At 33.4% G+C, this 24,695-nt stretch overlaps 5 protein-coding genes across 6 annotated transcripts in view; 4 read left to right on the forward strand and 1 right to left on the reverse strand.

The window, feature by feature from the left end:
- The first annotated feature begins 3,552 nt into the window (after positions 1-3,552).
- On the forward strand, positions 3,553-4,520 carry LOC128888079 (protein lethal(2)essential for life-like). Its single transcript, XM_054144708.1, has one exon. The coding sequence runs from the start codon at positions 3,693-3,695 to the stop codon at positions 4,347-4,349; it is 657 nt and encodes a 218-aa protein (XP_054000683.1). The 5' UTR covers positions 3,553-3,692; the 3' UTR covers positions 4,350-4,520.
- Positions 4,521-6,275: 1,755 nt separating this feature from the next.
- Positions 6,276-7,400, forward strand: LOC128888086 (protein lethal(2)essential for life-like). Its single transcript, XM_054144720.1, has one exon. The coding sequence runs from the start codon at positions 6,392-6,394 to the stop codon at positions 6,989-6,991; it is 600 nt and encodes a 199-aa protein (XP_054000695.1). The 5' UTR covers positions 6,276-6,391; the 3' UTR covers positions 6,992-7,400.
- A 1,345-nt stretch (positions 7,401-8,745) lies between these two features.
- LOC128888077 (protein lethal(2)essential for life-like) lies at positions 8,746-9,861 on the forward strand. Its single transcript, XM_054144705.1, has one exon. The coding sequence runs from the start codon at positions 8,951-8,953 to the stop codon at positions 9,623-9,625; it is 675 nt and encodes a 224-aa protein (XP_054000680.1). The 5' UTR covers positions 8,746-8,950; the 3' UTR covers positions 9,626-9,861.
- A 3,859-nt stretch (positions 9,862-13,720) lies between these two features.
- On the forward strand, positions 13,721-14,580 carry LOC128888085 (protein lethal(2)essential for life-like). The gene has a single exon (XM_054144719.1). The coding sequence runs from the start codon at positions 13,840-13,842 to the stop codon at positions 14,437-14,439; it is 600 nt and encodes a 199-aa protein (XP_054000694.1). The 5' UTR covers positions 13,721-13,839; the 3' UTR covers positions 14,440-14,580.
- LOC128887990 (thyroid receptor-interacting protein 11-like) overlaps positions 14,431-24,695 on the reverse strand; it is an 82,311-nt gene continuing 72,046 nt past the window's right edge. For both annotated transcript variants that reach the window (XM_054144540.1, XM_054144541.1), the window contains 7 exons: positions 20,822-24,229; positions 19,877-19,980; positions 19,684-19,783; positions 16,982-17,063; positions 16,724-16,913; positions 16,292-16,387; positions 14,431-16,196 (listed from right to left, as the gene is read on the reverse strand). In XM_054144540.1, coding sequence (XP_054000515.1) covers positions 16,044-16,196; positions 16,292-16,387; positions 16,724-16,913; positions 16,982-17,063; positions 19,684-19,783; positions 19,877-19,980; positions 20,822-24,229 — 4,133 coding nt within the window. In that variant the 3' untranslated portion in view covers positions 14,431-16,043. The remainder of the gene's footprint in view (positions 16,197-16,291; positions 16,388-16,723; positions 16,914-16,981; positions 17,064-19,683; positions 19,784-19,876; positions 19,981-20,821; positions 24,230-24,695) is intronic.

The following is a 24,695-nucleotide window of genomic DNA, read 5'->3' on the forward strand; positions in this document are numbered from 1 at the left end:
AGCATTGCTAGGACATTTTTTATTATTTTCTAACATTTATAGTGACGATACTTGCATTAAAATTTCAAATAAACACTATAATTTCAATATTTTGATTTTTATATTACATTAATCTTAAAATAGATCCACCCTAATACTGCAATTCTCGAAGTCTATTACTGCTTTAAATTATGCTCTAAAAAATTATTATTTAAAAAAAGAAGATGGCCTTGAAATTTTCTCGAGACATCCACCAATAAAAAATCTACTGACGTTAACTTACGGTCCTCTCCAAGCCGAACAAGATTAGATTGAGGCTATTTTTGACGTTAAAAATAAGATAATTATTCAGATGGCCTGACTTAGCTCTTTATGGCCAAAATTCTTATTTCAATCCTGATTTCATTTTTGTCGAGCATCACTCGACATTGAATCACAAATGATGGTGCCTACGAGTTATAGTTTAACATTGTATGTATCGCATGTCATCTCGTAGCGAAAGCCGTTGGAATGTATTTAGTTTCGAAGAAAGCAGTTAATCACCCAAGGGTACGACGCATTTTGGCGATGTCGATGTTTCTTTCACGGTATATTAACGCTTGCGACGTGATGTTTGCGATGCAGTTAGTAACAGAATATTCCTTTCATAGACTGTTATTAATTGAATGTTTCTCAGACAACTCGCAAAGGAAAGATTTCTTAGGCGAAAAACATATTCATCTGCACAAACATTTTTTAAATACGATTCATGAGAGCTACAGTATCATGTTTATTAAACAAAGTCCTGAATTTAACAATGCATTGGGTACTGTAACAAAAATATAATAATAAAAAGAAATTGATAAGTGTAATTTAAAAGGATATACGTATAGTTCCGTACAAGGATGTGTTTATGTACCTTTATTAAACGTTTCAAATGTCACGTACGGATCGCGACGAGTAAACAATTTCAAATATGTATCTACCGGTGAAACGTTTCGTTGAAGAGGCGTCAAACGTGACTGAAACGTTATGCCAGATTAGATTATTGTTTTTAATTAGATCAAGACCATACAAGCAATCATTTTTGGAATTTTGCTCGATATAATGCATTTTTACCTACATTCTAATGTTTCAAAGGCAATATATGTATATAAAGAATTTTCTAGAAAGGCTTTTAGGATTTTATTATTTATTAACAAGGTCCTGATAGAGACTTAAACGGCATTCGAAAATCGATCGTATATTCGATACCATTTGTGTTTTATTAATAATCAAATCTTACAGCCTCTTTACAAAAACTTTTTATAGGGAATACCTGAACTACTCGATATAAAATGTTTTCATTATGAACCGCTGCTATCTACCACCCAGTTTAAATTGACACGACATATTACCCACAGATAAGCTCCTTATTTTCCACAGGATTATCATTAAAAAAATATTCGCTGACGGCGTGGAAAGAAAATAAATTTATCATTCACCTCCAGATATAGGCCATGCTGTTGCAATTTCTTTTGTTTATTTTTAACTGGCATTATAACATTTGATACCTGAATCGACCTTCTGGAATAATCTTACTGCAAATGTACTGAATAATACTATTACGTTGCAAGTACGTTTTTCTATTGAAACATTATTAGCTGCTTAAGAACTATATACCGATGTGTCGCCTAATAGCAAAACCTTTCATTTAAAATGCTAAAAGTCACCTACTCTAATTTAATTACATTATTAAAATACAAACTTTCATTTAAATTGCAAAAACTCACCTACTTTGTCTCATATTATTAAAACCAAGAACATTATGTTTATTCATGTCTCTATGTACTGCGAACGGAAATGAAATTCATTTAAATGATGACAGTGTCATTTCAGCAGGTTTTTGACTTTAAAGTAACGTTACACAATCAGACATCAGTGTTCAATTTAATTTACGTTACTTTTTCTGTAGTAAGTACCAGTTATCAAAAATCAAGGAGAAATTGATAGGGACACGTATGCGTGAGCATTTGTATGATGTAATGTACACGTACATAAGAATGATTCAGTCTCGCGCAGACGCAAGATAGCGAATTGATCCATCCGGTCGAGGTATGTTCTCGAGAGTGTCTAGAACTATCGACATTTCTCGAGAAGGAAAGTAAATTGAAATTAAATTTGTAAAATAATGATAAATATGAAACAACGAAATCGTATGTAATGCGTTGTGATGAAGATGAATATATACGACGAATATACGACACTGATTTCCATTATCTACTTTTTTGCCCAGAATGTTCTAGACAAAATTCAAAATTCAAAAGGCCTGTGTCATTAATTGATAAATAAATTTATAGATTAAACGAACTATATTATTTCTGGAACAATAAGTATATATCTATCGTATTATTAAGATCGTAAGATCGTATTATTAATATTATAAATCTATATATTTGTATTTAAAGCTATGTGTAGATATTAATATATTGTTTAAGATGAAAATCAAAAATTCGAAAAATTGTTACGATGTGTAGTTCAGAATATCATTAGAAATTAAAATCTTAATAAATTCCATTGATGTTAGTGAATGTTCTAGAAATTCTTACGAATTATTTTCCTCCACTCTTTATCGATCAATATCTTAGAATAACTACGTATATATTTACAATTTTGTTACGCTATACGTTTGCAAATTTATCAACAATTAAAAAGTTTGAGTGGATTCAGTCCTGATCGTCAATGACAGCAACAGTTTCTCCTTTCTTCAAATGCAGCAGATGAAATTACATAGTGAGTATTAGGTGTAGAATTGAATTCTGCGCCTTTCTATGATACATACATACATACCATTCACTTAAAAAGGAAAATTGTACCACTCATGATCTTTCTCCAGTCATACAAGAGAGAACATGTAGTTGTAGAAACAAGTGTCAAAGCAATCTATGTTTTTCATGAAAGTTGGTACTTTAATGTAACAAAATGACGGACAAATATTTCTTGTTTAAATTAGAGTTACAAATAATTAAATATGAAGATAGAGAATCCATTTCTACACCCAATAATTGGCAAGTATACTTATAATCTACTAGAAGAACAACAAGAAATGAAATTTGTTCACTACTGAACTTTGTGTATAGAATACACTGTAATGGCCATCAGGTTGAGACTTAGATTGTGTATATAATTAATCATTTAAAGTAACAAAATGATGTGTAATTATTTTTATTTAAACTGTAGTTATGTAGTAAAATAAAATTACTGTAGTTAAAATAAACTATAGTTAAAATAAACTGTAGTTAAAATAAAATTATATTCACATTCGCCAAAGTTTCGTCATGCCGTATAACAGCTGACGTGTAGCGTGGAGAACATGGAAAGGAAGCCGGTCGTTTCGCGATCGATCTGAAATTCGCAGATAAACCACGGAAAAAATAAAAACAAGTACCTACATCGACACTCGATAAATTAAATTGAATGTCATCTAGAAAAAAAATAATACGAAACGTGTACGTTGACTTTATTTTCGTCCGGTAACCCGGAAACTTCTCGAAAGTCTGAGTGTAGGCCACGCGTCACACATTCAAACCCGCCTGGCATAAATACCGGCCGCGGAGTGAGAAGCTCCAGTTGCATTTGAGACACCGAAGCTATCGAAGAAGCGTATATTAATCACGAGCTTTTTGACAGAGCTCACGAGTGACAGTTTCAAGTATAAGAAAGTTTCAAGAAAAAGAAATTCGAAGACGTCCACAATGTCGCCGATGATTCCGTTGCTACTTTCCGCTTGGTGGGCAGACATGGATCGACCAAGCCGTCTGATGGATCACAGTTTGGGAACGGGTCTCTATCCTAACCCAATTCTGCTTTCTGACCTAGCAGATATCTACACGCCGATACCATCAAGAGCAGCCATCGAGTACTACAGGCAGCTAGCTGACAGGATGCGGTATGGTGACGTTGGTTCGTCGAGTAACACGAACAAGGACGAGTTCAAGGTGATGCTCGACGTTCAGCAGTTCAAACCAGAAGAGATCTCCGTGAAACTGATCGACAACTTTGTCGTCGTGGAAGCAAAACACGAAGAGAAGAAAGACCAACACGGGTACATCTCGAGACACTTCTCGAGAAGGTATTTGCTACCCTATCAAGCAGATGGGGATCAGCTGTCGTCGACAATCTCTAGCGACGGAGTTTTGACGATCACGGCACCATTCAAGCCAACGGAAGAAAAACCAAACGAACGAACGATCAAGATCGAGCAAACTGGTAAACCTGCTATTCGCTTCGACACATCTAAGCCAAAAACTCCAGCATCAACAACGACTAGCACAGATAATCCAACCACTCAGGAATCCAATAGCGTTGAAGAAACAACGGAGAGTTTGACTAAAGAAACGCCAGAGAAATAAGACTTCCATTTTCTGTATTTTCACAAAATTCTTTTATATTCTAACGTTTTTGATATTTGATATGTATGTATGGTTTCCAATGCGTGCGTGCCTGTATGTTACATATTGATAATTAGCGTTACCATGTTATGTTCCTTCATAATTTTTAATAAAATAACGAGTTAACTTAAATCCAGTGTAATTTTAATTCTCCTTTGTCCCACGACCTTACAAGCAGACGACTCTGTTAAAAAAATCATTTCGATTGTTTCTATATCTATTTTCGAAAGGAGAAAACGTTTAAGCATAAATGCAAAAGAAAATATAAAAGAAATAAATTGTAATTATAAGATGTTGATATGGAATATCAAATAACATGTATATAAATAGAATTATCCTTGTATTTGAATTTTTTTCTTTCGATAACAAAATATTTGATACAATATTTGTCTACATGGAAATACTGTCTGAGAAGGTTTGGGATATTATTTGTAGGGGACGGCGATATTGAATTGTTAATGTATATGATGTCTAAAGCAGATATAATAACAGCAATAATTAAAGGTCATATTTTTTGTTCCTCCGATAGAAAGTTTAACCAAGTTTGGTACTTAGGTCATTTTAAATTTTGCGCCGCCTCCGAAAAGGTTGTATTGTATTTAATAATTTAATCAAATTCAAATGGATAATAGTGCAGTTTAAATAGAAATTATTTCATACTTTTCACTGCATTTTCTCATACTGTTAATCAATTATATCTAGAGCTAGTTAGTATTCATATAAATTACCTAGAAATTATTTCATGCTTTTTAGTGCAGTTTCAATGTTTTTCGAAGTTGATTATATTTTTTTTTCAAACATTAATTTATTAAGCGAACACTTCACATGAAATTTAAAGCACTACTACTCAAGAGCCAAAAGATTTTTAATATTTTAGAATCATGATTATATTTATATGTAAGTTTTGTCGGATTAATTAAAGAATTTAAAAAATGGAAAACTATATACATATATATAGTTACATGATATATACATGTTACTATATACATGTATACAGGGTGTCCCAAAACTCGGGGAGGAGCCTGAAATGATGGGTAGCTGAGACGATTCTGAACAACAATTTTCTTTGCAAAAATGTCGGATGGGGCTTCGTTAAGTAGATATTAATAAAAGAAAACCCGACCAATCAGAGCGCGCGGATACCGTTGGAGCGGCCGCGGTAGCGAAGGCTACGCGCTAGGTCAATGCTTCGATGCACGTCGAGTCACTTGTTCGCGTGCAAGCGCGGTCACCAGCGCGTAGCCTGGCATATATTATATGCATATATATAATTAAAGAAAAATGTTAATATTGAACCTGCTCGTTTATATACTTTGTTGATACTATTTGTAACTTTTGAAGACGATTCTATAACATAGAATCGAAATGTAAATTAATAATAGTTTACTTACCTCGATAAAGTAAGGCTATCAATTTACTAAGGCTTCCAGTCTTTGATTTTATCGTTGATATAGGTCAGTGACGCCCCTCACATGCTCGTACATGTTTACATATAACGTATAACGTTAAATTGATATATATACACTGGAAAATTATAATTGCTCTAATATTGCCAGAATATTTTTAAAATATCTCTAACGCATTATTGTGCAGACATATTGTTGCAAATGTAACTATATTATTCCAGCAATATGTCTGGAATGTTCCATGAAAAGTTACTATAGATTTGCACTCTTGTAGCTAGAATTCTCTGGAGCAATAACTGATATCCGCAACAAACTTTTCATCATTCAGTCGAACGTTGTAGCATTCATATGAAAATTTAATTCAACGTAAAAAGCGTTTCAATTTCTCGAAGGTTCAAGAAACTTTATTTTGCGCATGCCTAAAAATTTTCTGAATATGGAGTCCTAGTTCCTCGATCGAAGCGCCTACCCCTCAATGCAACGGTCGTGTTGGAAGTTAACATACCAGTCTGTCGAGAGGTCGAGAGTAGTTGTGCCGGTTCATTTCGCAAAAACAAAAAGAAACAAGTAATTACCGGATAAATTATAAAAGCAATAATGGCTGTGCTACCATTGGATTTCATTGATCTTATGGACAGATTGGAGCGTGCAGGTATCGCTAGTTCGGCTGCCGGTCTTGGCCTTCCCGCTGTTCTTCCTACCGAGGCTGGCATTCCAAAAACTTTATTGCAAATGTTGCATTTGCCGTCGTACAAAGCCGAATCAAGGTGTCCCGTGGCGTATTCCAGACCATGGAGCGAGCTTCTGCGGAAAGGTGAAGGTGGAGCATCGACCGTGAAAGACGACAAGGATAAATTTCGTGTAGACCTGGATGTGCAACATTTCGGACCGGATGAGATTAATGTTAAGGTCGCTGACCATTGCGTGACAGTCGAGGGGAGACACGAAGAGAAAGCAGACGATCATGGCTGGGTAGCCAGACAATTTTCAAGGAGATACATTGTGCCTGAACAATGCGATATCGAGCAGGTATCGGCGAAACTGTCTTCGGACGGTGTTCTGTCAATCATAGTGCCGCGCAAGGAAAAGCCGCTACCCAATGGCGAAAGAGTAATCAATATAGAGCATACCGGCAAGCCATCTATTCATGATTCGCCGAGCGCAGCAAATGGATCGGCAGAGCAGAAAATGGAGTAAAGTTCCAGTATTAAACATTTATAAATTCCTCTAATACTTGCACATTATACGTATCCGTAACACTATCATAACACTATCACAAGTATTTAGCATTTTATGTAACATCATCGAAACGCATTTCAATAAATAGACACAAATGTCTTACGTTCAAATGTACCTTCAAAGTGTGTTTAGTTTCTACACTTTTCTAAATTCCCACGTTACTCTTATTTGTGAGAATGAACCAATTTCGTTTTAAACACATTTGTATTACGTTGTTTCGTTATTTTGTACGTTTGTGATAAGAACCTATATAAATAATAAGACATGATATTATTTGTTCCCTTCATAATAGTTTTTAGAACATTTTACTCGATGTGAGCGGAATGCAATTAATAAATTGATCATATAATATCAAATGTGTAACATATACACATAAATGTATTTTAAGATTCCCTATCTTTAAATATTTTCCCTCCTAAATGATTATAAAGCCAATATGGAATGGTAAGTACTGAATAATGTTATTCATATCCTAATTATTATAGAAATATATAGAATAGATTCCTAACATTAAAATTTAAATCTAAATATACTTTAACATTTATGAAATTCGTTTGCGAATAATAAATTACGGATCAATAAACTATCTAATAATCTAACTAGCTCTTGACTATACCTACGATCCGTAAAGTAAGGTTAGGATAAGCGATAACAGTTCAATGAACTAAGTTCATTCATCTCAATGTATCAGTGATGATATAACGTTGCAATTCAGAAGAATATTTATACGTATTCTTGGATATTGATTTGTTTATAAATAAACAAACAATGTTACGTTACGAAAACAGTTTGCAATTCTTGAATACACAAACCACTTCATAACCATTTAATGTACAGAATATACAATTAAATGATTTATAGTGAGAAAAAATGTAATAAAGTTGTAGGTATGATATTCGTTAGTAAAATGGGTAAAATAATCCGGGTTAAAAAATTTAAATTACATTTTTAAACGCATAATTTCTGTTTGCAATTTCATTATACTTGCAACAAAACAGATTGATGTTCATTAAGGACAGTTAGTTAGTTAGTTGTTTATTTTCATCAGACTTTTACAGTTTGGTATGTGTTTGGAAGATACCAAACTGTAACAAATAATCGTTTTATCTAGATGAAAGTGTAGAAACTATAGTTCCTATAGCTCGTGCTACGCGGCGCGTTCTTTTCGCACAAATTTGTTGTTGTTAAAACAAAAGTAATTAATTCAAAAGACATCCTATCGGCTAACACCGTTTATTAACATTGCAAATTTAAATTATATTCTCATGTATGTAAATACATAAATAAATTGTAAATAAGTTGAGTGGAAGCTAAATTTAATTCCTACGAAAGCACAAAGAGGTTACCGAACTATATGCAAACTACATATAGTGCATGTCACTTGAAACTTTGATAGACGCCCATAGACCCCCGGCGTCAGTCTAGACGTGCTCTAGACGCTCTATGATACGGTCATCGCACCGCTAACGGCGCTCACCGAGAAAGCTGTTTTCAATGTTAAATAATGGTTCTCACGAACACTGATATCGCACAATACATCGGAGCTGTGCAACACGGCCATTGCGCAGGTCTGCGCAAAGAACTCATCTTTGTAAGAGAAAGACGGCTGTATTCAAGGACAGCTCTGGTGTTTTCCAGGCTCTTCTAGAACACGCGACGCTAGACCCCCCACTACCACGCTTTATGCGCAACGAATACGTATAAAGAGAACTACGTAGTTGCCGACAGTTGATTCACGTGTAAGCAATATAACGGTTCGGCTGCGAGTAAATCAACGATTTATCCGTGTCGTATAAACAATAACCTCAAAAATTAGTAATCAGTAATCGAATAGTGAACAAGACTCATCATTCAAGACACGTAATCGCATTCCGAATACGATACGACAGCGTGAACTGACTCTGAAGTAATTGCATAATGTCGCTGATACCACTGTTGTATTCCGACTGGTGGGAAAGTCTGGATAAGCCTCATCATCTCTGGGATCAGAATTTTGGGACAACAATAGATCTAGACAGCTTGCTGGATGAACCGGATCCATTTGCTTCTGAACTTCTGTTATATCGACCGCATAGGCATATGAGAAGACGCTATCATCCATTCCCGAAGAAAGGAAGCAAAAGTGGACGAGGTGTATCCACCGTGCAAGCCGATAAGGACAAGTTTCAAGTAACCTTAGACGTGTCACAGTATCTGCCAGAAGAGGTTACCGTCAAACTGGTGGATCGTAATGTTGTCGTTGAAGCGAAACACGAGGAGAGAGAGGATGAACACGGTTGGATTTCGAGAAAGTTTGTCAGAAAATACATTATACCATCGCAATGTGATGTCGATCGTGTTGAATCACATTTATCTTCTGATGGTATCTTATCCATCACTGCACCCAGAATGAAACCTGCGAAACCTGAAACGACTGAAAAAGTACTCAAGATACATTACACAGGAAAACCTGCTTTGGCTAATTCCGAAGATCAGGTCAATGGTACGCCAGAACCACAAAAGGAGCAACAATCTCAGCAACGAGTACAACAGCAGCAGCCACAACAACAAACACATCAGCGCGGACGAAAAGGAACTCATAAAAATGTATAAATCGTATTTATCACCTATATCATTCTCAGTTATCACTTTCATTTATTATTATTACTGTTCTCTTATTTCTATATTGTAACTGTAGTTTGCATTATTAATGTTAAATATAAAGTTAAACAACATTTGCAATAGCACACCATTCGCATTGCGTACAAGTACAAATGTCATAACAATTTTTGTATGATGTTCTTTCTTTTTTTATAAAAAATAAATTATTCTTTATTTGATACAAACAACGTGTACAATTTACTATTCTTGTACCTCTCCTAACTTCTTTTTTCCCATTGAAATAATTTCTAATAGACATACAGTTTATAAATCCATATACATGTGTATATAAAGATAATATTTTAATTAATTTCCTACAGATTTATAAGTAATGCATTAAACATTTAATTTGAATTCTGGATAGTAATTATAATATTAACCTCTTCAAACTTGTTCATCGTAATGTACGTAAATTCCAAGATTATTTTCTAATTTAAAATTATCCTTTTAAAATAATAAATACTGAGTACTCCTAATTCCATTTTCTCAAATATTTGTATTTTAAAACTTACCATAGGTAATATATGAACAAATCATGTTCATTCTTTATACAAAACTTTGAATCATTGTGAATTCACAATAAACATTATTGCAATTATTGAAATTCATATAAATATGACAATTCATGAATTTATTTACATTTCGAGTCCTAAATAATTTTATATATATGTGAAAAATATTTGTTTCGTCTACAAAAAGAAAAATCTGAACTGAGGAAGGTAAGGAGACTATTTTATTTATTTCTAATCGAACAATTATATCTTGACTCACATTTTTAATGTATAATTTCTAACTGACGTCTCTTCTTAAACTCAATATTGATATATTTTTGAAAATATCCTCAAATTGTAAGGAAAAATTAATCAAACCAATCAATTGTGTGATCTTCTTAAAAATCTTATTCGAATCACAATTAGAAATGTCTAGAAATATCGAGAGTACAACGACCTGTAGGATAAACGTAAGTAAAGTATGTGGGCTTGCAGCCAACATATGTGCGTTGGCAGCTTAGAAGCCTCCAGAAAGATCGATTTTACGCTATGTAAAAATAGAATCTATAAATAGAGAGTATGTTTCAGTGAATAGAAAGTAGACAGTAGTATAAATATGTTTCGTTGACATGCCTAGTTCTAGGTAAATTTATATTTTATCTTATTTTGTGAAACAAGTTTTATTTGAAACGAAGCAGTTTGACTTAGGACATTGAAGCTTTCAATTTTTTGTAGCTTATTATTTGTATGTTAGGTTAAAATTATAGTAAACATTTTACTTTCACGTAGGTATCTTATCTTTTGTATGTTTTGCCAAAGTAGACCTTTAGAGCAAGAAAGTTGAGAAACGCTGATTTAGGAGATGGTAAATCGATACAGCCGAAATGCTGTTTTCGTTTAACAGGGGTTAATTCAAGGTGGATAGGTCCAACCGTCGTAACCGACAACCTAAAGGATGATTTAATATTCTGGTATTACCTGTAGCTTTTTTGTAAGCGAAGATACAACAAATTCGTTGAACAAAGCAACGTTGAATCTCTCATGCAGGATCACTTTTTAATGACAATTTTTGTATTTGTTGCAGTGATATACTTGCATTTGTTACTTCGGTGTAACTAATTCATTTTTAACATCCATCGATTACAACGTTACCTAAACGTTTCTTACACAATTCCAACATTTTTCAAATGTCAACGTTTTCTACAAATTAATTGTCAACAAATTATCTTTCGAATTTTTAGTATTTCAAGAATACGAGATGAAAGAAAGCCCTAAAAGCATTAAATATTTAACAAAATATATTGCATAATCGTAATTAAAAAGCATTGATACTACAATATGAAAAATACAATACATACAAATAACATTTGTATTGTACATATTATAAGATTAAAAACGTAGGAAACGAAACGTGATTTTTGTTAAGAAACAATTATGTTAAGATAGATAAGAGTAATAAATTATTTTATACATAACCCGGACTAATCCGTGAAACCTGATGGCAATGTAAATGCCTTAGTTACATTCGTACATGGTTTTCGTACTGCCCTTTGTTCGAAAGCATAATAAAATATGAGTAACATGACTCGACAGAGAACGAAGCAACCGTCCGTTGAAGCAGCTAACAATAAAGTCACCTAAGGTCACGACTCCTCTATCTAGACCCATACGAAAATATGTACATATTTATATCAAAACCAAATAAATATTTGGAATTTCACTTTGCACAACCGCTTGAAATATAGCTTGTCTACATATATTTGTCGTAGTATATTTTTAACACTATAAAGTAATCGAATATTTAATAAAATCTAAAAAATTCACAAATATATTAACATATTCTTGAAATATATCAATTTCTTTTAATAAATTAACTTTTAATAAACGTACATTCACTACATGTTTGCTTCGAAATGGGTAAGTTAAAGTGTAGCAGCTTAAAACTTAAAACGTTTTAAGAACGTTTATTATTATCTTGAAAGTCTGGCAACGCTGTTTGGAATAATCATGCACAGAATTTGACGTATTTTTGAATATTACATTATAGTTATAAAAAGATCCTGGTACTGATTCATCAATGTATTTATTCAAAGTAACAATCTAGAACAGCGGAGAATTTTCTACAGAAAAGATTTTTTACAATTGATGTCTATACTCAAACATCATAATACATTGACATGACATTGGATTAATATATATATATATATATATAAGAATAATAAACTATTACGCTGACAAGTACGATCAAAATGTTGCTACTTGTTCTTTGTAATTTTATTTTTAATTAATATTTTTATGTTTAATTTTTGGTCACAAAATAAAAAGAAATGAAAGTAATTAACGAGATATGAAGAATTTGAATCATCTTTACGAATGTATTGTATAAATGATAAGATAAATAAATAACTGATAACATGAATGTTCCTTCAGTTTATAAGGTAACAGAAGTTTAAAGTCGTCTTTATAATGTGTTAAAAAAAAATAAATAAATATATTAAAGGGTAATTTTGAACCTCTTTAATGAACCCGTAAACAGATACGTGATTGTATATGTATGCGTTCAAATAATCGCAGAAAATTCGGGTACGTGTCACGCCCTGTAACGTACGTGCTATTCTGAACGTACGTACTAACTTACCAGAATATATATTGCTATTTGCACAATGGCATTACTAAGTAGAAAATTTAAGATTAATCAAATTGGTTACATTAAATTTAATATTTTTTAAACTTTCTTTTCGAATGTTAATCGGAAGGTTAATTTGATTAATGAAAATTCATCAATAATATATCTATAAAAATATACCAATGATCTAAAATATTCTTGACTTATATAGAAAATTCTAGAAGTTCGAGAAATTTCCATATTCTCCTTTCCAGATTTCGAGACTTTTAGTCAAGATTATTCTATATCAGACATTTTCGTTTAAACATCAAGAATGTTCTAGACTCTAGACATCATGGACAAAGAAACGAGAATTAGGTTGTGTTTGTTTGAATTCATATATGTAATTTCGTAAATTAAAAATCAAAAGTTCAGTGAATGAATTCGTTGAATAAACGTTTTCGACAAACGTTTTACTTTTCAATTAAACGTATAGAATTACAAAGGAGAAAGTCTAGAAGATATTGTTTATCGATAGCGATTATATTCGTCAAACTTTCAACTTAATAGTAATACGAATGAATAACGAACAATCGAACAATTCTTATCGATGTATATCGTTGGAAATTAAACATATATCACTGTAAACAAAAGCACTACTTTCGGCAACATGACTAATGTATTAATACACCGTGCGCCGGGTGTACTGCGGTTGCGTAGTACGAAAATCTGTGTAATCGCGTATTTATAATACAAATTTTCGTTTATAGTAGAAATACTTAAGTTAATATTATTCTTGGATGACTCATGTGCCTAAAAATATCGTTGATAATTCATGAAATATAGAACATTCTCGAAAAGATGTGCACGTAGATTCAGAATGTTCTCGACACTCAATCTATAGCCAACCGGCACCGGTATAAATACGCGCGCTGCGATGCGTGGCAACAGTCAACTGAAAACGAGCAAACGAGAAGTATCAGAGCTGCGAGTGTTCAAAGCTAATTATTCCAAATCTTTTTGGAAATCGTACGTTATTTAACGTGAAGATATCAAGTGATACATCGAAAATGTCTTTGATTCCGTTGGTATTCTCTAACTGGTGGGAGGACTTGGACCGCCCACATCGGCTTTTGGATCAAGACTTCGGCCTGGGACTGTATCCTGATCAACTTCTGAGCCCTTCAAGCCTCCTCGGTCAGTATGGGCCTCTAGTAGAGAGAAGATCGAGATGCCCGCTGTTGTACTACAGACCTTGGGGTGAACTTATGCGAAAAAGCGAGGGAGGAGGCACTTCCACCGTCAAAGCAGACAAAGATAAGTTCGAGGTAGTCTTGGACGTTCAGCAGTTCAAGCCAGACGAGATCAACGTTAAGGTCGTCGACAGATGTGTCGTTATTGAGGGTAAACACGAAGAGAAACAAGACGAACACGGCTGGATTTCGAGACAATTCGTCAGAAAGTACCTGATCCCTGAACAATGCAACATTGATAAACTATCATCCAGTTTGTCATCCGATGGTGTACTTACTATCACAGCACCTAGAAAGGACAAACCGGCGATCCAGAACGAGAGGACGATCTCTGTCGAAAAGACTGGCAAGCCAGCGTTGAAGGAGTCCCAGGAGGAAAGGAAGGAAGAGAAGAAAGAACAGGAGAAGAAGTCCTAAATTTTTGAACTGTATTCCTCATATTTGTGTTTCTGTTTTATACTATTTTATATCTTTCACAAATTTTTCTGTCATATAATTTATGTCACAATAGTCTAAGTATTACATTTAAAATAAAAGTGATACGTTAATATTCATTAATATCTCTCTTTTTAATCACATCTCTTCCCCTTGAATTAGGTAGTTAGTAGTAATAGGTTTAGTTTAGACAAAATAAATGTTAAATTCTTTGTAAAAGCTTTGAAAAATAATTCATGTAACATTTATCATACTCTGTGTTCTAGTCTCATTAGTGTATTATGTATCTTTCAGATTTTAAGAATTCGGTTAAAAATAAAACTGATAAAAAAAATTTTTGTGAAATTCTTTTAAATTATACATATCCTATCTTTTAATTGAATAATAATATTAGGTTCATTAGATAAAATAGAAATATAAAATTCCTTCTTTGCAAAAACACTGAAAGATAATCTTATATTTGTATAGTTCAAACTATTTTTAGTATGCTGTAAACATTATGTATATTGGAATTATGCCATCTTTGGATTGATACTGCTATACATTGTCACAAAATTGTTGAAAACAAACATTAGAAACTATGATTTTAGTAAACATTATCATACATATAATGAAGTTCATTTTAATGGTATAAAAGAAAGCAAAATTTAACAGTAAGAAAACTATATTTGTATATTATTTTTCTTCATTGTATATATTTTAACAATATCCATGTGTAATAAATTTCAATATATCTATCAAATTTGTAGGTTAGAAGATCACGTATTTTTCGACAATTATATTCAAAATTATAGCCAATACAATGGAAGCACTTCCACTATTTAGTGTAAATTTGTTATATATTTATTGCTAGCCCACCATTTCGTATTTATTTTTAGTTACATTATTTTATATACAATTGTTGCAAAACTAAAAGACTTAGGCTTAACAATTTTACCTTATAGAGTATTATAATATTTAGGACTATAAGGATATAAATACAAATTGCATTTACTGTGTAAGATAGATTACATTATATCTGTGATATAATATTAATTTCTGATGTAAACAGAAAGACACTTTAATATGTAGCGCAAAGTATGAATAAAAATATTTAATACTGTAAACATATGTTATTTAATATTTCATTCGTTGTAATTTTAGATAAAAGTTTAGATTAAAACAGCGTAGTTATAGACTACCTTTCAAATTGACAAAAGTTTGAATTTTATTATATTACAAGATTATTGTCAGCAAGAAAAATTTAGATCTTGAATAGATATGAAATATTTTTATCGTGAGCACCAAAAAATATTTAAATAATATGTTTGCTGATCGAAACTTTAATTTTTTATAAAATAATATTTTTGAAGAAATTTTGTTTAAGAAAAAGATGTCATTAAGAATGTCTGAATAATCATTACTGCAAAATTATTTGCAGTATATACATTTTTTACAAAAAAGAAAGTATAATGAATTTATTTTTATCTTGTAATTGTATTTTTATGTTTTTATCGAATGAAATTCAGTAATTAAACGTATTCTTTACATGTTGCTTTTTATCATAGTTTGAAGATTTACAAAGCATTATACCAGAAGTTTTAATATCAGCTATCCTTCAGTACTTCTTTTAAAATAGAACCCGTATTTCTAGCTGGAACGAAGTCCGGGAATGTTGGAAGGTTTACATTTGAAAGCAATAAAGTAGATTGTGTCGATGATGTTGAATGCTGTCTACTGTGGCCAGGCCTTGGTAAAGACTGTATATAGGAGTAAAAAAAAGAATAGATATTAAAATATTCGATCTCGTAGAATATATATCATGTAAGTATATAATAGAAACAAATATTCTTACTGATGTTTGAATTGGCAGTGCAGGTAATTGTGGTTTAGGTTTTGATTCGCTTTCTAGGAATCTTACGAACGCGGCCGATAAAGATGCATCTTGATCCTGAAAAATACAAATAATTATATATAATGAGTGATGTGTGAACAATTTAAAATTATAATTTTTACATTTATATTATATACATACATATATAATTGTAAAATACGTTCAAATTTCACTTAATCGAAAAAAATGATTAATATCGAAATAATATCGATTCAGTGTACGCCATGCAAGCAACGGCATCTATTCGATATATCGTAATTACTGCACTTGGCGCGAAAGCGTTGTGCAACGAAAAGTAGTTTGACGAATTGTTTCAGTGAGAAATGTTTAATTATATATCAAGTGATTAAGGAAGAATGAATTATAAGGAATTACAAAGAAATGTTAGTTTACCTTATTAGGAACTGTAGATCCGCTACTTAAACGTGAAAACCAACTACTTTGTGCGGCCGCGTTGTTCAAACCAGCTTTTTCTTTTTCTACTTCATCGAAATCCAAAATCGTAGAAAATACTCTGAGCACCGAAGACTTGTCCGCTGCCGATGAAACCAGGTAACCCAACAAAAGATTTTTAATGAGAGTTCTGGAAAAAATAAGCGCTTATTTACAATTACCGTCAATTTTCTATAATACAATTAATAGAAGACTAACTTATCAACTTTTCCCTCTCCACTTTGTTTCGCTTCTTCTATCCTTTGATCAGCAGTATTTACGAGATTTGCCAATCGGTCCACTATAAATAAATAAAAAAATGAGAAATGCGGTATTAAATGCAGAAATCAATATAAATGTTTTAAGTGAATAAGTTATATGGCACTGCCAATTTGATAATGAGCCTGAAAATGGAATCTAAATAGAACAATTAATTATTTAAGGACTAGTTTAGTAGTTTTTGTTTCGTTTCTGTACATGTGCATTCCAGCGTTGTAAAGTTGGCAGATTCGAAGGTCGAAAAGACATGAGCGTAAGTATGACACAAGTACTGGTTGTCTGAATATCACACCAGTACCTGATGTAATACTCACACCCGTGTCTTGATTGCTCATGCTGCATTCTTCATTTATCATGCCGTACTAGCTAACTAATTTTCACGCATGCCACTAGAAGTAAGAAAGCTATATTAATATAGTAATAAGTACTTTAGTATAAAAGTTGCAATATAATAATATAATTAGTATGTTATTATCATATAAATCATTACATTTGAATACAATAGTTATCTTATTATGATTTTATAAATTTATTACAAATTATATCATAAAAGTCATTTTATATATTAAAATAATTTGTTTTAAATATAGTAAAGCATAAAATACTTTCATTTATGTAAAATATGAAACTAGATACGTCAAAGAATGTGGTCATTTGAAACTTGATAATATATTGGTACAAAAACAAAATAAATTAAACATTAATGCATATTCATTGTACAAAATAGAATCAAATAAAATCAAAGTATACAGTATAGATAGCAAAATGAAAGTTTTTAACTACATGCTTTCATCCTTGTAGGATAATGGTAACGGGTGGGAAACCCCACGAGGTAATATGAGCTTTTACAATTTACACGCTCACAGTTACCGCATGAGATTACCCACTCTGGCGCTACCAAATTTTCATTATACAGTGTGTTATGTGTAACCCTAATATATATTGAATTAAATATTTTGTTTTATTAGTGAAATTCTTATTAATATTAATAGTAAAATTATTATATCCACAGTCATATAGTACCCACAACAAAAATGATATAAATACATAGCTCTCTTATACCTGAATTACAAACTTGTAAGTCACATGATGTAGATACAATAAAAATGATTATACAATTGAGTATGATTATACACATAATTTCACATTTAACTGTAGAGTACAGCAGTACTGCAAACTCATTGTAATTAGTACTTTATTTCAAGGATCAAGAGCTTTGACATTACCTAATACATCACTTTTATATTGTATGTGCATCGATAACCCAATTGCATAAATTGTAAGATCATACAAATTGTTAAGTGCAAAAGTATAACAAGAACTTAGTAACAATATTTATAATGATACAAGTGAAAAGTTATGAGACATCAAATTGGGAATAGTAATTTAATACAGAAATATGTACAATTTAGTCTTCATGTTTCCCTTATTCCTTAGTAGTATTTTATTTAAGAGATCAGGACTATTTTTTTAGAAATATGGGATAAGATACCAGCACCAGTGGCAATGCATGAGTCAACGAAGATGTGATTTAGTGTGCTAAGGCGACGATCCAGTTCGTAGCCGGATACCAGCAAGAATCCTGGGCTATTGTCAAAAATCCCAGAATTACCAGCTGATATTTGACTACGTCACCGGAGTTTCTATGTGTTTGCTTTTGCAGATTAGTCACAGATCACACTCAAACCAATAATTATAGAATGGAATTCAACCATTTCACCAGTAGATAAATTGTGTTTTGAATGTATGATTTGCATGTTGATTTATAGCAAGCAGTTACTGCACCAGAATCTTTTTCATAATTATATAAAATGTGTTTTCTTACTTTATATGTAAAAAGAGTTTAAGTAGTCTAATGTAGTTTTAGAAAATATCAGTATTAATATCTATATTTTCTTGTATTTATTTATAGTACCATACCAGTAATGATGTAATGTCTGTGTGATTGTACATTCAAGTTAACATATTAATTAATGATCAGAAGAAATCACAATGTGTTTTTAGTTTAGCTTAAATGTAATACGCATTGCAAAATTGAATAAAACATAGGTGCTTTAAAAAAAGGTTTTCAAAAAATATCTTTCACATAAGAATAATCCACTTACAAGGAAAATTTGCACTACAAAATATAAAATCAATAAATACATGTGTAATCACAATATAGTAGAATAGTGAATTATTCTCAATATGATAGCATTCAATATCTAATGACATTCAGCAATTTACATTGTAGAGTTCCATAGTTAAGCGATATTTAGCATCACTCTAACTAAAAAGTTACATTATTTAAAATATTTATGGATTATCATTTTCTTTATATATAACACAGAAACCCCGAATATATATTACCACACCAATTAAGCACATACAGATATTATTTACTTACGTTTAGCAATAGTTCTCGTAAACGACCTTATACATATATATAACATATTTGAAAATGTAACACCTGTATAATAGTTGTTTGTGAATCAAGAGGTATCAGTTTTTTTCATAAATGTATTAAAATTTTATGATGCTGTTTTCGATAAATAATGATTTACAAAATATTTTAATTGCAAAAAAATGCTAATCATGCGAGAGATAAAAGGAGCAAGATGCAGGCAAAAAATAAAACTGTATAATAATTATAAACCGGGTACCTTCTTGGTTCAGTTGTTCAATACGTTCTGTTTTCTTATCAAGTTGTTCGCTTAATCTTGATGCCGCTTGTAAGCATTCTTTAGCTTCTGCTAATTGCTCCTGTTGACAGATACGAAATAAAACGTAGAATTATTTCTTATGTAAATTATTCATTTGTATATTTATGGATAAGTATAAGTAATATAAATTCACCTTCAGGTTAGTAACGTCATTAGCCAGCTCTTCTTGTTTCTTATACGAATTGTTCAGTTTAACTTGAAGCCTTTCCATTGCTGCCATGATGTCTCTTTCCTTATCTAAAATAAAAGTAAAAAATACAATAAAAGTTTAATTGTTCATATAAGGTATAAAATATACCGGTTGATTGTAATGAAATAGTCGGAAAGATAATCTGCAAAATTTGCAAACGCAAGAAAGAATAGAGAAAATAGGCTAAACTTTCCTTGTAAGTGGATTATTCTTATGAGAAAGATAGTTTTTTTTAAAAACCTTTTATAGGAGCACCTTTTATCATGCAATGCGTATTATATTTAAGCTAAACTAAAAACGCATTCTATGAGAAATGTATAGTTCAGAGAAAGGCATTGTTCAGTGAAAATTATTATTTTGAAGATAGAGGTGTTTCAGAGAATTAACACAAGCATCAATTTCATTTGTTTTAATAGGATAGTTAAGAAATATTGATGTTTCCGTAATCAGTTCATGGTCTGGTAGTACTAACAATTTTAGTGCAAAGAGCAATATTATTACCACGTTTCATTACGGACCTGTTAGTTGGACTAATCGGTTTGTCTATCAGATCGAGTGTTAAATGCGAAGCAATTAATCGTTTGAACAGTCTGTTCAAACTAATTATGTATTGATATAGTATCGAGTAATTGGTGACTGTTTACACGATCAATAGCGTACCATTTAAGGTAGAGTCAGCTAAATAAGCATTACTCATTAGTTCAACTAGTAGATTCGGGAAGAAATAATATTGCTCTTTGAATAATAATATTTTTCATTATGCAAAGAAGAGTCTTTTATTAATATACTAATGGTTTGGGTGCTAAAAGTTAAAATGAACCTCGATTGAGTTCCCATTCGGATACATTATACAATAGAGGGTTAATATTTTCAATATTGTGTATTCACCTCGTTGAAACTGTTCTAAGACAATCTGCAAATTAGTCAGAGATGCAGCTTGGGACAAGATTGTATCTTCGGCAATGGATAACTTGTTTTGTATGTCATCCCTTTGTTGAACGATCAACGCCATTTGCTGTTGCAACGTTTCCACTTGTTGATTCGCTCTGATATTGGCGGACGTGTACGCGGTCGAGCTGGATTTCACTTTTTCTTCGGCTTGCAGCAACTTTGCTTCCAACTCGTTTCGCGCTTCCTCGGCGATCAGAGCTTCTTCTGTGTAGCTTGACTCGATCTCAACCAAGTGCGTTCGTAGCCGTTCCAGTTCTTTCGCAGCGTTCGCCTCTTTACTTTGGCTCTCTGTAATCTGATGCTGCAGCATCCTGTTGTTAGACTGCTCCTGTATCAAAGCTGCCTCCAATGCGTTGCACTTCTCGTTAAGAAGCGCGATCTCTGCCATTTGCGCGGAATGTTCGACGATTCCGCAAGTTTCACTGCTGCTCGAATTTTCGACGTTCTTCAAACGTTGCTGAGCTACCTGCAACTCGTTTTTCGTCCACAAAAGTTCCGCATTCTTCTCCGCAAATTGAGATAAACTTACATCTCTCTCCGATGCCAAGGCTTGGATTTGCGATGCTTGCTCGTTCAAGAGATGCGTCAGCCTTTGAATTTCACCGTGATATTGCAAGCTCTCGTTATGCTTTGCCGTAACAAGCTTGACGAGTTCGTCTCTTTCGTTCTTTATAGTCGCAAAACTATCAGACGTTTCCGTACTATTTTTCACAAGGTCAATCGTTGCTTTCAAACCATTGATTTCTTCATCTTTCTCCTTGATGAGATGGGATAAGCTTTCTATCGTTTGCTTCGCCATATCGGTCGATTCCGTATTACTTTCGACGATATTCTGTAGTTTTTTTTGCGATTCAAAGATTTCCGCCATCAGTTTGTCGTTATCATTTCTCAGGGCATCGTTTTCTCGCGTCTTTTCTTCTAACAGTGCTATAATTTGTTGCTTTTCATTATCACAGGTATTTTCGTTTGCATGATTTACTAACTCCTTCTTTTGCGCTTCCAGGGATGCCATTTCCTGCTCTAATCGTTTACAATTATTTTGTATCGTTTCATTCAGACTAATTAAATTTCTATTCTCCTCCGTTAATTTGGAGAAGTGTTCTTGTAAAGCTATTAGCGTCTCCTCCTTCGCGCGTAGCGTTTCCACTTCTTTTACTAATTGAGTGTAATCATTTTCTACGGAACTTAGTCTCTCAACGATGGACATTGTACGATCCAATTCGTTCCTCAATTCATCCTGTTTTACCATTTCGCTTTGAAGATTTTCACTCTGCAACCGAAATTGCTCAGCTTTCACATTCGCACACGTAAATTCGTCTTGCAATTTCGTATACTTCTCCTCCGTCTCGCGTAATCGTTCCTTAAGTTCATTTAGTTCTTTCTCCTTGCTCGCGTCTATTTCTTTCAATTCCATCTGTTCTTGTTCGAGCAAAGTCTTCTCCGTATTTACCAAGTCTATCTTATCATTGGACTCGTCTTGAATAGCAGTCAGTTGTTCCAGTAACGAATTTTTCTCCTTCATTAAATTTTCATTATCTTGACTTAATTTCGCTATGTGGCTCTCCTTCGAGTCTATCTGATTCAACGCCTGACCCAATTTCCATCGCATGTCCAAAATATCGTCTTCCAAATAGTCTTTCTCGCAACTGACTATGTTGAGCTGTTTCTGTAGATCTTGCAATACGTCCTTGTTCTCCACTTTTAGATTGATTTCACGGCATTTCGAGATCTCAGTCTCCAGCTGCTCAATTTTAAGGGACAGTTCCTCGTTCTTCTTGTCGACCTCGTCTTTCGCGCTCTGAGACAGAACCAGATTAGTTTCTAATTGTTCCCTAACGGAAATCGACGTCTTTAGTTCTCGCTTCACGTTCTCGAGCTCGAGCTTCAGTTCCTCGATGAATTTGATATTCTCGTTCAAGCCTTTGGACTTCTCCATCGACATCCTGAGCTGCTCCTTCTCCGTGTTTACCAAGTCTATCTTATCATTGGACTCGTCTTGAATAGCAGTCAGTTGCTCCAGTAACGAATTCTTCTCCTTCATTAAATTTTCATTATCTTGATTCAATTTCGCTATATGGCTCTCCTTCGAGTCTATCTGATTCAACGCCTGACTCAATTCCCATCGCATGTCCAAAATATCGTCTTTCAGATAGTCTTTTTCGCAACTGACTATGTTGAGCTGTTTCTGTAGATCTTGCAATACGTCCTTGTTCTCCTCTTTTAGATTGATTTCACGGCATTTCGAGATCTCAGTCTCCAGCTGCTCAATTTTAAGGGACAGTTCCTCGTTCTTCTTGTCGACCTCGTCTTTCGCGCTCTGAGACAGAGTCAGATTATTTTCTAATTGTTTTCTAACGGAAGTCGACGTCTTTAGTTCTCGCTTCACGTTCTCGAGCTCGAGCTTCAGTTCCTCGGTGAATTCGATATTCTCGTCCAACCCTTTGCACTTCTCCATCGACATCCTGAGCTGCTCCTGCGTCTCCTTCTCCGTGTTTTCAAGTATATCAACTTTTCTTTGTAACTCCTCGTTCTCGTCCAATGTCGCGTGCAATCTGCGATTCAGATTCTCCATTGCGCTGTCGGTCTCCTCGATACATTCCGGAATGTCTTCTAATTTCGTTAGTTTTCTATTTCTAGACCCAGCTGCTGTATACCCTTGATTGTCTAACCGTATTTCGCACAGCCCGCCTCCACCAAGTTTTCCGTTTTCCCTCTTCAATGCCGCGTTTTCAGCTTGAAGACGTTTCACTTCCTCGTGCAAGGACTCCGATTCAGACTCCAGCCAAGCGACGCGTTCCTCGCTCGCCTCCGGTATGGACGGTAAATTTAATTTTAAATCTTGTATCTCTAATACCAGCGTGTCGATATGCGTCTGCATATCGTAGCACTCGACCTGTAAATTGTCCTTCATTTCCACAGCCCCCTTCAGCTCTCGGTTGAGATCCGTCACTCTTTTCTCCAACACGTCCTTTTTCCATTTCGCATCCACGTATTGCTTCGCTACAGCCTCGAATATCGACACCCCAGGCTCTGTTTCTACGAGCGAATTCTTCAAAATATCCTTCACCTTCGCGGTTAGCTCATCGATAGCAGTCTTATCGTTCCTCTGCTCGTCTAATCCAAGAGCATCCGTCTGGACGAGTCTGTCCTCGATCTCCAAGGGAGCTGTTTGCACAGGATGAGATACTGTCTCGATTTCGACATGCTTAGTCGTGTTTGCGAGTCTACTCTCCAACTGGACGACCTTATCCTGAGCTTGGTTGTAGTCTACGTAGAGTTGCTCGTAAGCGTTTTGAAGGCACTGGTGCTTCTTTTCGATGTCCCCCTTGAGAGTCAGCAGTTGCTCTACGAGTTAAGAGAATGGTTAATGGTACAGTGAGATTTGAGAGATCATTTATACCCTGCGACAAAAGTGAAGGATCGCTTTGTGATCATTAGAAAACAATGCCAAATCGTTCAGAATTCCTCTGTTTTGTGATCATGCAGGAAGTGTAAACATTTAGGTTGTCATCACGTTCACGTTACTTATTGTTCTGCTATTCAAATTAATATGTGAAATATATCTTTAAGTATTATGAGAAAATGTAATCACTCTTTGCCCAATGTAGCAAAGTCGCTATAAAATTTTTGTAGTTTTTTTTATTAAATATAAACACAATTTGTGGCATGATCTTATTGGATGGCTTAATATCTTTTTCATCATTTCTCATGTAGAAACATTAAACTTTAGAGTCTGATCTTTGATTTTGTCTGATTTTTATGAGGATCCAGTTTTTCTTTAGAGAGTTGTCGAGATTTAAAGGAAGTTCTG

Source organism: Hylaeus anthracinus, unplaced genomic scaffold (assembly GCF_026225885.1).
Source record: "Hylaeus anthracinus isolate JK02 unplaced genomic scaffold, UHH_iyHylAnth1.0_haploid 11989, whole genome shotgun sequence".
Classification (NCBI taxonomy): Eukaryota; Metazoa; Arthropoda; class Insecta; order Hymenoptera; family Colletidae; genus Hylaeus; species Hylaeus anthracinus.

Coding starts and splice junctions, on each gene's coding strand:
- LOC128888085 (XM_054144719.1), top strand. CDS start 13,840: ATGTCTTTGATTCCGTTGGTATTCTCTAACTGGTGGGAGGACTTGGAC.
- LOC128888077 (XM_054144705.1), top strand. CDS start 8,951: ATGTCGCTGATACCACTGTTGTATTCCGACTGGTGGGAAAGTCTGGAT.
- LOC128888079 (XM_054144708.1), top strand. CDS start 3,693: ATGTCGCCGATGATTCCGTTGCTACTTTCCGCTTGGTGGGCAGACATG.
- LOC128888086 (XM_054144720.1), top strand. CDS start 6,392: ATGGCTGTGCTACCATTGGATTTCATTGATCTTATGGACAGATTGGAG.